The sequence below is a fragment of the Equus przewalskii genome, chromosome 22, assembly GCF_037783145.1.
Source record: "Equus przewalskii isolate Varuska chromosome 22, EquPr2, whole genome shotgun sequence".
NCBI classification, from domain to species: Eukaryota; Metazoa; Chordata; class Mammalia; order Perissodactyla; family Equidae; genus Equus; species Equus przewalskii.
Window position 1 is genome coordinate 26544605 of NC_091852.1, and position 17681 is coordinate 26562285.

At 40.5% G+C, this 17681-nt stretch overlaps 1 protein-coding gene across 4 annotated transcripts in view; it reads left to right on the forward strand.

Annotated features, from left to right (window-relative positions):
- KDM4C (lysine demethylase 4C) overlaps positions 1–17681 on the forward strand; it is a 390924-nt gene that overhangs the window by 345169 nt on the left and 28074 nt on the right. For all 4 annotated transcript variants that reach the window (XM_070590143.1, XM_070590145.1, XM_070590144.1 and 1 more), the window contains one exon: positions 7503–7673. In XM_070590143.1, the coding sequence (XP_070446244.1) occupies positions 7503–7673 (171 nt within the window). The remainder of the gene's footprint in view (positions 1–7502; positions 7674–17681) is intronic.

The window sequence follows — 17681 nt, forward strand, 5'->3', positions numbered from 1 at the left end:
TTAGGCACATCTTCTTCTCCCTGTTCAGGTTGTAATCATTGATGGTTAGCCATCTTCTCTCTGAAGTGTGGTCATTTATTTCAACATTGGTCGAGTCTTAGGAAAGTTGGAGAGCTTTGTAATAAGGACCTGTTGAATTTCTAAGCCCACACCTGATTGAGGGCAACATGGTACCAGTGGAGAGAAAACTCTTCTATATTTAAACAATTGGATCCTACTATTGGTGCTGCCCTTTGGATGTGGCTAGGTGTGATGGGAAGGACAGGTATAGTAATGAGTCCCAAAAAGACTTGATGAGTTTTTTTTTTTTAATTAATATGGCTTCAAACCTGAGAATAAAATCTGTTCATTTGATTGAAACAACATATCTTAGGAATTAGTATTGACTAATAAGAACAGAATAAAGGTGCCTGTTTTGTTATATCACATTTGGCCCAAATATAGGAGATATAAGTAAGTCAGATGAAATTCTATCATAAATTTGGGATCATTCCACTTTACAAAGTGTTCATTTCCTCAAGTCATTCTTATATCATATTAACTGAAAGATAAATGTTGAAGATGGTCTTTTCTTACTAAGTAATTTGGCGTCAGCTTTTTTTGAGCATCTCAATTGAGTATATCTGATTGTGGATTGGTTATTTAAAGAATTTAGAGGGCCGGCCGGGTGGTGCAGTGGTTAAGTGCACATATTCTGCTTTGGCGGCCTGGGGTTCACCGGTTCGGATCCTGGGTGCGGACATGGCACCACTTGGCATGCCATGCTGTGGCAGGTGTCCCACATATAAAGCGAAGGAAGATGGGCACGGATGTTAGCTCAGGGCCAATCTTCCTCCACAAAAAGAGGAGGATTGGCAGCAGTTAGCTCAGGGCTAATCTTCCTCAAAATAAAAAAAAAAGAATTTAGAAACTTGCACGGACTCTTGTATTTTATTACATTTAGTATTTTCAAGAATTATTAAAGAAATACATAATGGAAAGTACAGAGAAATAGACAAAGAAGCAAATAAATAAAATCCTGTTACCTAGAGCTATGCATTGCTAACAGCTTAGTATATATATTTTTTGTATTCCTTTTATATCTATTATCTTATGTGTGACAAACCATTGCAAAATTTAATGGCTTAAAACAATGACAGTTCTTTTGCTGGTGATTCTGTGGGTCATCAGTTTAGGCTGGGCTCAGCTGGGTGGTTCTTCTGCTGCAGACTAGTTGCCCCAGTCATCTGTGGTCAGCTACAGAACATCCTGCCTTCTCTGGTGTGAGTTTTCTCACATGTCTAGGGCCTCAGCTCTGGTCAATGTGATATCTCATCTGCCAGCAGGATAACTTGAGTTTGTTCACACAACAGTCTAGGGTCCCTAGAGAGACAGCAGAAGTGTGCAAGGCCTCTTGAGCAAAAGGCTTTGAATTGGTGTATCATTACTTCTGCTGTGTTCTTTTGGCCGAAGCAGGCTAAGCCACAAGGCCAGCCCAGATTCTAGGGGGCGGAAATAGACTCCAGCTCTTGATGGGAGGAGGTGTAAAGTCAAATTGTAAGGGATGTGGGAAAAAGGAGAAGAGAAGACTCTTGGCATTTTTGCAACTTACCGCAGTGTGTGCGCGTGTCATGTGTATATAATATTATGAAAACTGAGAGCATATGCAGTTATACATTCTGCATTTTTCATCACCAGATAGGCTCCAAATCCAAGTTGCTAGTTCAATTCTGTGAGTATACTGGGGAGAGTAAATGAATTCTTATCTGAGAAGTGCCTCAAAATGTATGTAGAACAAAGGTGGTACTCAATAAATCGTAATTAAAAGAAAGAAAAAGAAAATGTGACTTCCTTAGGAAACTGCTCGAATTCCATCAGTCCCACTTCCTGGTTGGTTTTATTTCTCTTCTGACTTCTTTCCACATTTATTCACCTAGTTGATGGTGCCGGGGTACTCATGTTGGAAGAACTTCAACTGTTTAATGAAAATAAAAACTACCTAACAAGGTTATTGGGAGAATTTAATTAACTCATGTATATGGATGTGTGTTGGAAACTCTAGATGTGTTATTGTTTCCCAGGAACTCTTTGATGCTTTTGTGGGATTTCTAGAAGATGTTCTTACTTAACATTTTTTCACATCCCCAGCATCTCAAACTGACTCTAGCTTTTCTTTAAAAGAATTTGTGCATTTTTTTTAAAAAAACCAGTTTGTTCATTTCTGCCTAGTGCATGTTAAAGAAAATTTGACTTTCACAACCTTAGACTGCACACTAATCTTCAAAATACCATAGCTGTTTCTTTAATCTGATGGAGCCCCTTACATAACGTCTGTCTTCTCTGATCAGAAGTGACATTCTTAACATCAATAGATTCTTAGGCTTTTCTGACAGGAATTATTTTTAAGGATGTATAATCGGTTATGGGGTATGCTTGTCAATAAATTTTTCCTGCAAAAATAAATCAGAAATCCTATCAAAATAGCATTATGAAAAAAATTTGTTTTCCTTAGTACTCCCCACGAAATGGTCATGCTTGAAGCTTATGAAAATTTTTATTTAGATGAAGGCTGTGAATTTAATTTGTGTGCTGGCCATCTTTCCAACCGGTCAATTTGCATAAATTTCAGGTCCTAAGCAGGAAAAAAGATGGTTGTGGTCTAGAGTCAACCTTTTCTCTATCAAGCCTGTATCACCTTTCTTCTCCCTTTACTGGCTGCTTCCGTTTTCCACACCCTGTGAATTTCACCATAAGCCTTCTTTATTCCCTCCCTCTAACCTGCATACATGCCTACTCACCCCTAAAGAGAGGAACGTCTTCCTAAAACTCCCCTTTATGTCTCTTTGCCCTTTTCTGAACAGTGAATGCTTAGAATCAGTCCTCTCCCATTTTGAAAATGTGTCCGTACCTGTCCTCACACTTCCTTCATTCAGCTTTTCATTGATTAGTTCATTCATTCCTTTATTCGTTCATTGTTTGTCTGGCAGCAACAATGTTGTACATGCTGTGCTGGGTGCCGTGGATAAAAAGACACTGACCCATGGATTTTCCTGTCGTAGGAGGGACAGTAAATGAAAGTGACATTTGGCCGGGGCTTTAAGAGACTTGTAAACAAAGGCTTTGGGAGCTTTAGGGGTGACGGGGAGGAGACCTCATTATGCCTTCTTTCCTAAGGACCATCACTTTGTGCCCACATTTGACAAGAGTTAGAGTCAGGAGTGGATGAGGCAGAGAGCATGACGGTGATGCTGGATTGAGTCTTGTCATATGAAATCAGGGTGCTGAGCAGTCATACATGCCAATTGCTGAGTACAATAGGGAAGAGTGGTTTATTAACCTGGGGCTAGGGTCTTAGGTATGTTCTCCATTTCCTAAAATGAAGCCAGTTAACATTTGCTGAGAACAAGCTGCCTGTGAGGCTAGGTATTTTGTGGACTTCATCCTGTTTTACAGCAAACCGTCATTGTAAGTTGTTTCCCTTCTACAGATGAGCAAACAGAGGCTGGTAGAAGTTAAGTAAACATCCCCAAGATCACACAGCTAGTAAGAAACAGCTTAGAATTCAAATCCAAACCATTGTCTCCTTGGAGGATGAATTTCAGTTGTAATAACATATGCAAAAGGAACTAATATATAGTAAAATACAGTACTTGCATTCTGACCATGAGTATTTTTGCATCAGTTTGACAGAGGTACATCTACCAAAGAGAGTTGCTGAGATGAAGCTCTGTTTGGCTCTAATTCAGGTCGCTCAGAGCCACTGTGTGTGGCCACACAGGTTGTGGATTTCACCTCCTAGAGTTACTGGTAACCTATAATCTTACATAGCAGTCATAGGCCTAATTTTGGAGTTAGATAACTCTGCAGACTGTCCCTTTGTTTGTATTTATTATTACCTCTAAATCCTTCTCTTACTTTGACAGGTTAGATATATTTAAATGGGTTGGACAGAGAAATGAGGTAGGAAACGAGGTAATTATTTCAGCATATGTCACATACTATGGCCTTGATGTTAAAGTAAAGACTTCTACTTCAAGCATAGCACATTCAAACCACTACAGGCTTCTTACTGTTGTTTTTTGTCAAGATGTTTACACACCTAACTATACCTAAAGGTATAAAAAATTTTCCCAAATAACCCAGCATTCACTAGGGAATGATTTCAAGGAGGAAAATATCCTTTTGTTTTGTTAGGCATTTGAGAAACTAGATGGCAGGGCCCACTCTACAAGTAGCAGACCCTTAGCAACACATTTTTGGGAGAGTTGCCTCTTATCCAAATCATGAGCATCTTTGTCCTCAGTTCTTTACTCCAGGCCCTCGTCTCCCACCTGGACTGTTGCAATAAGCTCCACCAGCCCCTTCTGCACCTGTAGCCACATAGAACTGCATCATTTTCCTTCTGTACCTAAACCTCTCAGTGGCTTCATAGGCTCACAGGATGATGTCTAGATTCCTTAGGATGGCCTAAGAACTGCCCTCCCCTCATCTTCCCCCCATAGCCTGACCTCTGGGCCCTAGGCCATTTCTACACTCTCCTCCTACCTCTTCTTCCCCTCCCACACAACAGCAGGACCTCTCACAGTTCTCAGAACAGAACAGGCTGTTTCCTGCTTTTAGGTCTTTGCTCATGCCCATCACTCTGTGCTTCATTGCCCTCCTGCCCTAATTCTGCCCATGAATACAAAGTCATGTTCAAGATGGCGTGCTAGAATACATCCCATCAGTCTTCCATCGTGCATCTCTATGATGGCTTCATGGCACATACCTGTGTGGGCCTGTTTTCAGGGAACAGGGATCAAGAATTTTAGTGGTTTTTGTATATTTGAGTCCCCAGCACCAGAAGAGGTGCTTGGTGCCCGCTGGCTAGTATAACAAGTTGAAGGAATAACTGTTGAAGGAATTAGTGAATTAAAGACTCTGTGGACATGTCTTCTTTGGTTTCTGGAAGGTAAAGATCAAATATAACACTTTGTCCCCTACAGGATGTTTTAGCCTTTCTTGAAATTCAGGGCAAAAAGGTAAAGCCTTTAATAGAACTGATATGCTGAATGATGACACTTTATTTTCTGGTGATGTTCTAAATACCCCTGCTGGGAAATACTGGGATTTAATGAGTCCTGGCTTTCTGGAGGTGTAGACAATGTGTTAGACTAATGTTAGTATCTTAGTGATTATGAGACCATGTCTTCCAGGACCCATTTAGCTAAGGGCCTGGACCTTCCCAAGTGCTTGATTCAGGGTCTCTTCTAGTGGGTCAGAGCTTGTGGCATCAAATGAATCAGATCAATGAATGAGACTTGGAGTTGGGGAGGAAAGGGGTCCCAGAGCTGGAGAGCAGATTTCTGCATAAGATGTTGACTACCATCTTTGCCTGGCAGGAATGGATTTGTAGGAGTTCCTGAAAGGGGAGCAAAAGTCTTATCCTGAAAAACAAAACACCCATAATATAACAATCATTTCTGGAGGACTTACTGTGAGCCAGGCACTCTGCCAAGCATTTTCAAGAGAAGGCTTTTATCCCAAAGTCTTATGCTGCCACCAGATGATGTGTACACCCTGAGACCTAGTCGTGGTGTTCCAGGAGGCCGTGAACATGTGTGGAAAGAGAGGAATGGAAAGAAAAAAAGGAAGTAAAGGTGGAGTCTACAACTCATGCCCGTGTTCTTAGGGAAGCGTGCAGCCCATCCTGACTATCCAGCTGTTATCGAATTGATAATTGAACTTTACCCTAGTGTTTAATTTAGAAATGAAGTAGTTTGTCTTGCAAGCTCGTTTTTCTTGTCTAAAATTATCAGCTCTGCTACAGGTTTTCAAAAAGTAGCTGGGTGTATTTTAGGATTGAGCAAATGTGTAAATGGGTTCATGTTGTTTTACCAAGGTTCTCACTGAGAAAGTAAGGACATGCAAAGATGGAATGGGGGAAGGCAAGAAAGAACCCTGTGGGGATATCACCATGATGCAGAATTTCTAACATAGCTACGTACGTATTTATACACATATACGTACATGTGTATATGTATGCATACGTGTGTATACATGCATATATTTCCTTACTCTGTCTATTGAGAGAGTCAAGAAGCAAAGATACCCTTGTAGTAATAAGTACACCTGAGCACCTGGATCTAGGTCTTTAATATCACTGCCTTCTAAAACAACCCACTTTCCTTGAGGAAATGCTAAATCCAGGGCTGGGGCAAGATGATCCTGGGACATCTTGTTGGTCAGAAAGTAGGGAACTGGTAAAAAAAAAAAAAGATGTTTAAAAGACACAGGAAAAAGCTTGAAGAGGCTTCTGTTGGCCAAATCTGGGATACTCTGAGCACGAAAATAATTAAAGATGAGTTAAAACAATGGGGGAAGAGGAATTAAGTCCATAACTGATAATGGATGGATGGATGCACAGACGGATGAATGGATGAATGTGGAGAGAGAAGGAGACTCTTACTTAACAAATGCTAAGTGTCAACTAGTAAGTGTGGGGGGAGTGCTGGAGCGAGAAAAATCAGCATATCACCACCATCATAGAAGATTGGGTCAGGCAAGACTCATCAATGGACGCTAACTCTATAGAAGTGTATAGGGACAGAATATTTGCATAGTGTTAACGGTTCTCCCACAGATTACTTATTAGTTGTAAGCAAAAATAGTAATTATAAAGTGGAGAAACTGGACCACACAGTTGACCAGGATCAAAGTCAACATCACCACTGAGAGACAGACAAACATCATGTGCCTCCAGGTGTGATGTCCTGAGAAGAATACATCATCTTTGTGGTATTCTGGCTAGGAATCTGTAACAGCATGTAATCATAAGGAAACATCAGACAAATGTTCCACTGAAAAAGCATGGGGAGGTAGAATTGTATCTTTCAGAACTATCACAGTCATAAGAGACAAAGAAAAGCTGTGGAAATGTTCCAGATTAAAGGAGACTAAAGACACGTGGCAACTAAATGCCATACCCGACTCTAGGCTGGACCCTGTACTTGAGAGCAGGGGAGGAGGCTGGTGCCATACAGGTCATTATTGGCTTAGTTGACAAAATTGGAATATGCATTGTATATTAAAATATCTTATCAATGTTAAATTTACTGAAGTTAGTAACTGTACTGTGGTTATGTAAAGGAAAATCCCTATTCTTAGGAAATACACACTGACATATTTAGGAGTAAAAGCCCATGACGTATGTAGCTTATTTGCAAATGGTTCAGGGGGTTATTAATATTCATATATGCACACACATATATATTTACATATATACATATATAAAACATAGAAAGAATATGCCAAAAGAAGGAAATAGTAAAATGTTAATAGCAATCGATAAAAATAGATGAGTGCAGGTAAAGGGTCAAAGAGTATATAGGTGTTTTTGTACCGTTCATGTTCTTACAACTTTTAAGTTTGAAATTATTCCCCATAAAAAGTTAAAAAATTTAAAAAAATATGACCAAGTCAATGACTGTTTTCCAAATAAATGTTTCTTTTATTTTCTCTCCTTTTTCTTGCCTCTTCTTTAGAAGTCCAAGGCTGGTGAGAAGGGCATCTCCGTGGGCCAGACGGTCATCACGAAGCATCGGAACACCCGGTACTACAGCTGCCGAGTGATGGCCGTGACCTCGCAGACCTTCTACGAGGTCGTGTTTGATGATGGCTCCTTCAGCAGAGACACGTTCCCTGAGGATATTGTGGTGAGTAGGTTGTGGGGTGCCTGCTCCCCGGTGCACTTTTTGTATCACTAAACCAGCTGAACCTTTCAGGAATCTTTCTTTTGGAGTAACTCATTTCACTTAATATCCGATTCAGGTGCGCTGTTTTCCCACCACAAAGAAGTACTGTTATCCAGGAGGCTCCTCAGCCTTCCTCATTCTAAATAGTAGCCAGGTGAACTTAGACTCATCTTCCCAAATTCCTTTTACTAAGTAAGAAGTGTATGTGGCCAGGAAACAAAATGTGAATTCAGCTATTCTTTTCTGTTACAGAGTATTAGCATGTTTGAGTTCCTTTCTTACATGTTTTTCTTTATGCGTAACTGGAGAATATGGCTTTTATTAACTGACCTGATGGTGACATCTGTGATCTGACAGAAACATCTGTGCATATTTCATATGGGAGTCACAGAAATCACACAGGAAAAGGGCTCAGGCTTTTGCTCAGGCTCAGAGTTTCTTAACTGTGTCTGGAACGGGACATGCGTGCGTGCACACCTGTCTGTCTGTCTGTCTTCTCCTTCCTGTCTCGCCTCAGTGAACACCTTGGGGCTTATTCAGAGGAACTAGGACTGTGTCTCAGGGGCTTGCTTTTTAACAGAATGTTTCACGAGAAGAGTACTTTCCACAGAAGGTCTTTTGAAACTGAGGTCAGATCACATAACTGGGAGCAGGTTAGTCTTCTGGTCATCTTGTTTTCCCTTCCATATTTAAGGGGAGTTCCATTTTGGGGAGCCAGGCCTCAATACTGCAGTTGTTACTTCTGCCTTGTCCTGGATCTGTTGATGCTTTGCCCTTGTTTGTACTTGGAAAGACCTTTCTTAATGACTCTGGGATAGTAGCAGTTATGCGTTATGTGCAGTTGATAATTAAATGCAACCTTATGAGCTTGCTCATAAATATTTCCAGAATTTTGGTCCCCTGGGACCAAAGAAACATTGATTCAGTCAGCTTTGTTATGCTTACTTCTCTGTGCCATTAAGAGGGACAAGTTTGTAAACAAAGTGACTTTATTTGAAAGATTTTAAAGCAAATGAATTTAGACAAATTAAAAATCCCCAGACCTGGTCATATACCAAAAGGACGAATGATGTTTCTTCGCAGAATTCTAACTGGAACTTCACTTTACTGCTTTGCCATGGCCGTTCATAAACAGCAACCCTTAGGTACCACATTCTCCTTGTTAGAATAGATCATCCCTTCGAACACTCACTCCACAGTCATTGAGTACCTGCTGTGTGCCAAACAGCACACTGGGTGCTGGCAAAGATAATGAAAAAGACAAGTATGATTCCTGCCCAGTCTGAGGGGACGCAGGCTGGTAAATGGGTGCTTTCTCTACAGCACAGTAAGTGCTATGAAAGAACCAGAAGCAACTTAGCACCTGTTGGGTCCAGAAGAATAGCTAAGAGCATCCACAGGGTTAGTAAGGGCTGACTTTCTAACGTGGACCACGTGCCAGGCACAGCTTCAAGAACTTGATGTACTTGAATTTATTTCATCCTTACAATCCTACATGCCAGACACTATGATGTTTTACATTTTGCTGCTGAGGAAACTAAGGCACAAGGAGGTAGTTATTAACTTTCCCAGGGCCACACACAGCTAATAAGTGTTGGGAGGAGTATTCAGTCCCACAGTCTGACTCTAGAACCTTTGTTCCTAACCCCTGGGAAGAAAAGACGTTTAAAGTAGGAGAAGAAGAGATGTGCAAGGACAGGAAAAGCACAAAAATATACAGAAGACTGAGGCCAGCCCCGCCCAGGCTACATACCTATTTTAGAATTAGCCTTCTTTCCTGCAAACTATAAGTACTGAGCCAGCAAAAAATGGAAAACTTTAGGGGGCCGGCCCGGTTGCGCAGCGGTTAAGTTCGCACGTTCCCCTTCTCGGCGGCCCGGGGTTCACTGGTTTGGATCCCGGGTGCGGACATGGCACTGCTTGGCAGCCATGCTGTGGTAGGCGTCCCACGTATAAACTAGAGGAAGATGGGCACGGATGTTAGCTCAGAGCCAGGCTTCCTCAGCAAAAAGAGGAGGACTGGCAGTAGTTAGCTGAGGGCTAATCTTCCTCCAAAAAAACAAACAAACAAACAAACAAACAAAAAAATGGAAAACTTTGGTGGGGAGCTTGGTGGGGATGGGATAAAAGACTTCTGAGCACTAATCCCAAAACCTGAGCAGATAGTCAGGTCTTTATCACAAGTTTGGTTTTAAGTATGCATCAGTATTGTGCGAACACAGGCTCTAAAGTTTCTAAGATTGTTCGGGAATGCCAAGGCATTTAAATCAAAAAGAATGAAAAGGCAAAATTCTTTACAGCTTGATTAGCTATTACTTAGCATATTTGATAAGGATTTGAGGTTCAGCAGTGGGGTGTGGGTGTGGTCAAGCTCTAGCCTTGGAGGGAGGGGGCAATGGCGTGAGTTGACATAGACTGGAAAGGGGACATCTGTTTAAATTTGTGTGAATGATAATTTTTTCAGGGAAAAAGAAGTTATGATTGTCTGTGAGTAGGGCTTCTCTTATTCAGTCTTTCCCGCTGTCAATACTCCCTGCCATCCTATCTCATCTACATTTTTGGTGACTTGTTCGAGGCCTCTTTGACCAAGTAGGTATATTTGAAGCATGTTGTATTTTCAAATTTCACATACTTTCTAGTAGTGTCACCATTTGTCAGCTGCTGTGGCCTCTTCCCCTTTGTTGTCTTGGTGCTGAATGAGGTGTCCCCAGCTTTACTTCACTGGTGTCTATGTACCTAAGGTTTTATTTTTTCTTATAATGTTTTATTAGAGTCCTGTAGAGAAAAAGAACCAATAAGATGTGTGCATGTGTATTTAATATATTAAATATATGATATGTAAATATACAGTCATGCACTGCATAACAACGTTTCAGTCGACAATGGGCTGTGTATACAATGGTAGTCCCATAAGATTAGTACCATATAGCCTAGGTGTGTTGGTGTGTAGTAGGCTATACCATTTAGGTTTGTGTAAGTACACTCTATGGTGTTTGCATGATGACAAAATCACCTAGGGATGCATTTCTCAGAATGTGTCCCCATTGTTAAGCAACACGTAACTGTATGTGTGTGCATGTGTATGATTTATTATAAGGAATTGGTTCATGTGATTGTGGAGGCTGAGAAGTCCCAAGATCTGTAGTCAGCAAGCTGGAGACCCAGGAGAGCAGATGGTGTAGTTCCAGTCCAAAGACCTGCAGGCTCAAGACTGAGGAAGAGCCGATGTTTCATTTCAAGTCCAAAGGCAGGAAAAAGCTAAGTTCTGGCTCAAAGCTAGTCAGGTGGGAAGAATTCTTCCTTGCTCATGAAAGTCAGCCTTTTTGTTCTATTCAGCCCTTCAGTTGATTGGATGGGATCCGCCCACATTAGGAGGGTAATCTGTTTTACTCAGTCTATCAATTCAAATATCAAAGTCATCCAAGAACATCATCACAGACTCACCCCGAACAATGTTTGACCAAAAGCAAATATCTGGGCATCAGAGGCCCAGTCAAGTTGACAGATAAGATTAACCATCACAAATATATTGTCCTGGGGCATTTTAGAAGATTGTTTTCCTTGTGATGCCAAGCTCTGGTGCCACAGCTCTAACTCTGTGGCAGAGTGTCATTCCTTTCTGTAAAGCAGCCACGTTGTTTTGGTCGGTTTGTAGCATTCTGTAGATCTACTCCATTAGCCATGTACTTTGTCCTGGTCATCATCTAGGTTCCCAAAAGACGAAGTCATATATTCTATAAAGCAAGCTTTTAAAACTTAAAGGATTATCAAGGCTTGATTGGGGTCACATTGTTTCTCATGATGTTAATGAAAGCTACAGGATTAAATTGTAGTATGTCAGCTAGACTTCAGTTTTAGATAAAGGAATTTGATGTTATATTTTAAGATATAATGTATGTGTACAATTAAGTATATTATAAATATATTCACATATAAATTATATTTATTCCCATATATGATATAATGTGAATGTGTTAACATGACCATTTTTTAGGCCATATGGCCTAATTGTTATGATCACCTCACATCCATCTTTGATATTCTATGTCAGAGCTGTCTTCTGGGAGATGGGGACCCTGTTGGTACCCTACTGGGGGTAGTTTCATCAGGAGATAAGAAAAATGTAATCAGGTCTGTTTCTGTCTTGCAGATCGTGGCAGAATAATTATTTGATGGAAACACTAAATACATCCCACATTCTTCAGAGAAATCTTATTTTAATTAGTTGATATACCTGTGGCATCTAAAACAGGGTAGAAAATGATTTTTTCTTCTGTTTCTCTGAAAACTCTCTAATCCACACAGTGTGCTTATCAGGTGTGAGTGTGGTGGGCAGGCTCTGTCATCAAATGCGATGTCACATCAGTGTTACTGGCTAGTAAAGAACCAGCGTCTCTAAGCTGCAGGTCCTTGATAATTAGAGCTGCCATAAGGGTGCAGCACAATTTCAGTGTTGTTTTTTTTTTTTTTTTAAAGATTGGCACCTGAGCTAACATCTGTTGCCAATCTTCTTTTTCTCTTCTTCTCTCCCTGAATCTCCCCAGTACATAGTTGTGTATTCTAGTTGTAGGTCCTTCTGGTTGTGCTGTGTGGGACGCCACCTCAGCATGGCCTGAGGAGTGTTACCATGTCCGTGCCCAGGATCTGAACTGGTGAAACCCTGGGCCGCCGAAGCAGAGCGTAGAAACTTAACCACTAGGCCACAAGGCCAGCCCCACAATTTCAGTTTTTTAACTATGAAAATAAAATTTAGAATCAAGTGTAATCATCTCAAACTATTTGTGTATGACATAAATGTAGTCCTTTGTGAAGCCTGATGCTTGAGTAAAGAAAGTTACATTCCCTTATTTATAGAATCACTAATTACAAATCATTTTATAAACCTAACAGAGGAGAAACCTTTAATGTAGGCTGGCCTATCCATGTGAGAAAATAAATTACCAGGCATTGAAAGGCCTATGTTAGGGTTTTGTGGCTAGAGAGAGTATTTAGAGCAGTAGGGAGAAGCTTTCTTTGAACTACCAGGAAATTTCTTTCCATACCTAGGTGCTTTATTTTTGTGATAGTCTGAAAAATGTCCAAAAACTTCTCTCAAAAATACAGCTGCAGAATATGTGTCAGCCCAGTTAAACTCAGCATGCAATCTGTAGCTGTCAAGGGAAGTAATAAAAGATGTATTGCCTCACGCCTCCATCTGTCAGTCTATGAAATTGCAACACACTTCCTGATGAATTTTTTTGTCTCCCACTGTTTTGATGGGAATGGAAGTGGCCCACCTGAGAGAACTCAAAGAGAATGGCGATTCCAGGGCCTCCGTTTAGCCCATGCTAAGACCCAGGATCCACCAGCATGCCCGTGTTGACACTAGAGTGATGACTGCTTCCTTTCGTCTGAACGGAGAGCTGATTTCGAGGGGTGAGCATTGTGCAGTGTGATCTGGATAGTTCCAGAACGAGCACTTAACATTCACCACTGGGCGTGAAAAGAGAAACAGGACCCTTTAGAAGTTCAACAGCAAGAGTCCGTCACTGAAATTTCCGTGAGGACTTGCTACATTTTTCAGCCTGTGTTGAAATGGGGACTAAGCACGAGAACTATACTCTTCAGGATTTTCGGGGTGGAGTGTCATGGCCATTAATTTTTGTTGGCTGTACAATGCAAACTGAAGTTCTTAGAGCTCATTTTTTTCCTTAGTTATAGGCAAATTACTTAAACTTTCAAGCCTCAGGTTTTTTTCCCCCACTAAAATGGGAATAATAGTTCCTATCTTCTGGGATTATTGAAAGGACTAAATAAGCTAAATGCCTGACACATTGTAGGCACAAAATCAAATTTTTTAGGATATTAACTTCAGTCTGTAGAGTTTTTTTTCCTTTTTCCTCCCCATCTAGTTTTTGCTGCCCTTTTCTGCTCTTGATGAAATTTGGTTAGATGTGTCCTCAGAACTTTGTTCCTACTTGTTAGGTTAAACAGGTCCCTGCACATGTGAGATTTCACTGAGCATATTGTTTCCACTTGCCGTGAAGCAGTCCTAGCATCTTTAGATTTTATAATAAAGATATGTCTATAATTATAAATATATAATATATGTATAATTTTCTACATTTATGCTTTTATTTTTCTGAGTGTTTAAAGTGTTATTTCATTGGCTTTTCATAACAAACTCTGCTCCAAAGTTCTTGCTCATTTCACAGGTGTGATATTTGCCAAGTCGCAAAAGCTTTGATTTGTCCAGGATCCCCAAACTAGGGGTGACAGAGTTAGGTGGGCCCCCTGTATTCCATTGCTTTTGGGCACCTTCCAGGAAATCTACTCTCTGGGACTTGGTGTAGCTGTGGGAGAAGACCTCGTGCCTCCTTTGATGGACAGGGTGTAGGAGCTGCTCAGTGTTCAGTACCTCACACGCTCCCACTTGGCACGTGTAGGTACAGGGGTGACTCTGGATGTCCTGGAGACAAAAGAAAATATCTGAGGAGGTTTGAGAAACTGAGAAAAAAGTTGTTCCAGATACACTCTATGCTATAGCATCTTGGAAGCATTTTTGGATTCCTCTTGGCTCCTAGATTTTGAGGTACCCTGGATTTTCAAGTCAGGTGGAAGGTGCACCCCATCCCAAACCATCTGTGGTATATGTGCTCCAGACTGATGCCCCTTCCCTCCCCCGCCTTGCCAGTCCTGGTTCTTCTAGAATCAATGGAAAATTTACTTTTCTAAGCCTTCAAATTCAGCTGACAAATTTTATTTTATTTCTAAATCTAATAATTTTTGCATAAAAAATAGGAACAAACTCATTTGTTCCTTGGTTAATGTTTATATGATGTATAAATTTGACAGATCAAATCCTAAACATTTTGTGTTAAGTAATCAAATTTCCTTGGACATCTTAACTATGATTATAGATTTAATGTATATAATTCTCACAATTTTTCTAAGCACTTAATGCCCATAAATCTAATAAATCAGACATTAGTTTAGTAGTTCAAATTCTCGTATTTCAAACATCTTCAAAAAACAAATAACTCGTATAGCAATATACTATTTACAAAACACATTACTGCACCTTTTATAAACACAATTTACAATAGATAGATTGTATTTAAACACAATTTAATTGATAGATAAGTAGATAGAATCTACCGACCAAGGAGGAACAATATTACTATATTGGCTAGGAGTTTACTAAGAAAAAATAATCAAAGTCCTCAAGGCCTTTCAGAAGCAGAGAGTTTGGTTGTACCTTTGAAGATGAAACCCACAGTTGCTGGGCAGGGCCTCCTAATTAACATCAGCTTTCATCTGATTTGTCAGCTCTCTAAACCATGTGCCCTTCACTGAGGCCTTATTAGTCTCATAAGTTTTACAGACTCTCTCTTAAGTTGGTGGGGTTGATGCTTACCAGGCCCTGGGGCTTTATTCCCTTTTGTGTAACTCTTGTGTGGCTTTTTGCATTAAAGCCTGGAGCATACTAATGGAATGTTGGGTTGGACTCCCTTTCTCTTTTATCAGTTGTATGTATCTCTCTGACCACGATTCTGTAGCCATCATATTGACAATTTCCATTTAGCACTGGTGATCCTCTGAAGAAAAGTATGTCATTGCCCTGATGTCCCATGCAGGAGATTAACTAGTTGCCCTGAAGACACACTGTCAGTTATGTTTTTCTTCAAGTATATACCTCCCTCACTTGACAGTATTTCTCTTATTTCTCTGTTGGTAATTATCTCGAGGTGATTGGTTTGGGGAACTTATTCCCAGGAGACAGGATCCTGGTGTTTCTTTCCCATCCTTTTCTGTCCAGGGGAACCAAGGTATAGCATCTCATCTTCAGCCTAACAAAATCAAAATAACTACCTTGAACTTGAGGGCAATGTTATTAATTTCCAGGACTTCATCATCATTTCTCAGTGCAGAGCTTAAACCCAAGGGTGGCAGACACTATCAACCAAATCTACCCTGTGTTTGGGAATATCCAGTGATAACATTCTTCCTGAGCTATGTTTTCAGCACTGTGCTGGGCACTGGGGGTTATTCAAAGATGTATAAGCATAGGTGTAGGAGTGATCCTGGGTGTTCTGGAGGCAAAATAAAATGCCTAAGTGGGTTTGAAAGACTAAGAAAAAAGTTGTTCCCAGAAGCATTCTGTGCTGTGGGATCCTAGGAAGCCCCTGGATTTTCAAGTCAGGTAGTCATGTAGACATTACAGTGGCAGAGACCAAGTTGACCAAGGGACACCTCTTGTCAGTGAGGCCACCACAGCTTTGAGAATTCAGGCTCCATTCCAGCCCATTTGTGTTGTTTTGTTTATCACTGATGCCCCTTACATCCCCTCATCCCCAACGAGGAGCTGATCTGAAAGGTTTTACAGGAAAAATAACCAATGAAGATTCTTAAAAATAAATTCAGAAATGGAAGCAATTGTGACGGACCAGAGTGTTGAAGAACTCTCACTGGTGAGGAGGGACATGAGCCGGGTTACTGGCTTGTAAGAATTCTTTGTGTGTTCTAGACAGGAGTCCTTTGTTGGATGTTCTGCATTTTTTCTCCCAGTTTGAATATTTCATTGGATGGGTGTAACATTTTGTTTATTCATTTGCCAGTTGATGGACATTAGATTGTTTCTAGTTTGGAGCTATTGTGAGTAATGATGTTATGAACATTTCCTTTCAAGCCTTTGTGTGGATGTGTGTTTTCATTTCTCTGGGATAAATATCTAGAAGTGAGATTACTGAGTTGTATGTTTAGCTTTGTAAGAATCTTCCAAACTGTTTTCAAAAGTTGCCATACCATTTTGCATTCCCACCAGCAATGTATGAGGTTTTAGTTTCTCCACATCCTCACCAGCACCTGCTATTGTCAGTCTTTTGAATAATAACCATTCTAGTAGGTGTACAGTAGTGTCTCAATGTGATTTTAATTTTTATTTCCCTGAGGACTAATGATTTGGAGCATCTTTTCAAGTGCTTATTACCCATTCATATATCATCTTTGTTGAAAAGCCTATTCAAATGTTTCACTTCTTTTGAAAATTGAATTGCAGTGGTTTTCTTTTTTTAATATTTTTTATATGAATCCTTTGTCAGATGTATGATTTACAAATATTTTCTCCCGGTCTGTATCTTGTCTTCCTCCTTTTTCTTTTTTGCTGGGGGACATTGGCACTGAGCTATCTGTGCCAGTCTTGCTCTATTTTTTGTGTGTGGGACACCACCACAGCATGATCTGATGAGCAGTGTGTAGGTCTGCATCCAGGATCTGAACCTATGAGCCCTGGGCTGTTGAAGTGGAGTACGTGAACTCAACCGCTACACAAGGCTGGCCCCTTCACTTTCTTAATGGTGTCTGAAGAGCAAAAGGTTTAAATTTTTTTTTCTGAAGAAGATTCTCCTTGCGCTAACATCTGTTGCCAGTCTTCCTCTTTTTTTTCTTGAGGAAGACTAGCCCTGAGCTAACATCTGTGCCAGTCTTCCTCTGCTTTGTATGTGGGACGCTGCCACAGCATGGCTGGTGAGTGATGTAGGTCTGTACCCAGGACCTGAACCCCTAAACCTGGGCTACTGAAATGGAGCACGGGGAACTTTAACCACCCAGCCATGTGGCCAGCCCCCCAAAGTTGTAAATTTTAGTGAAGTCTAATTTATCAGTAGTTCTTTATGGATCATGCTTTTGGTTTATATCTTAAGAAATCTTTGCCTAACTCAAAGTCACAAAGATTTTCTCGTATGTTCTCTTCTAGAAATTTTATAGTTTTAGGTCTTACATTTAGAACTATGATCCATTTTGAGTTCATTTTTGTGTGTGGTTTCAGGTCAGAGTCTAAGTTCTATAAAATGAAAGTGACACAACCTAACTTAATTGTTCTAAAGATTAAATGAGAAAATGTCTATAATCATCACAGTGTAGCACCTTACACAGAGTAGGTGCTCAAAGAATGTGGTTCCTCTCTGTTCTTTGACTTAACTTTCTCAAAAT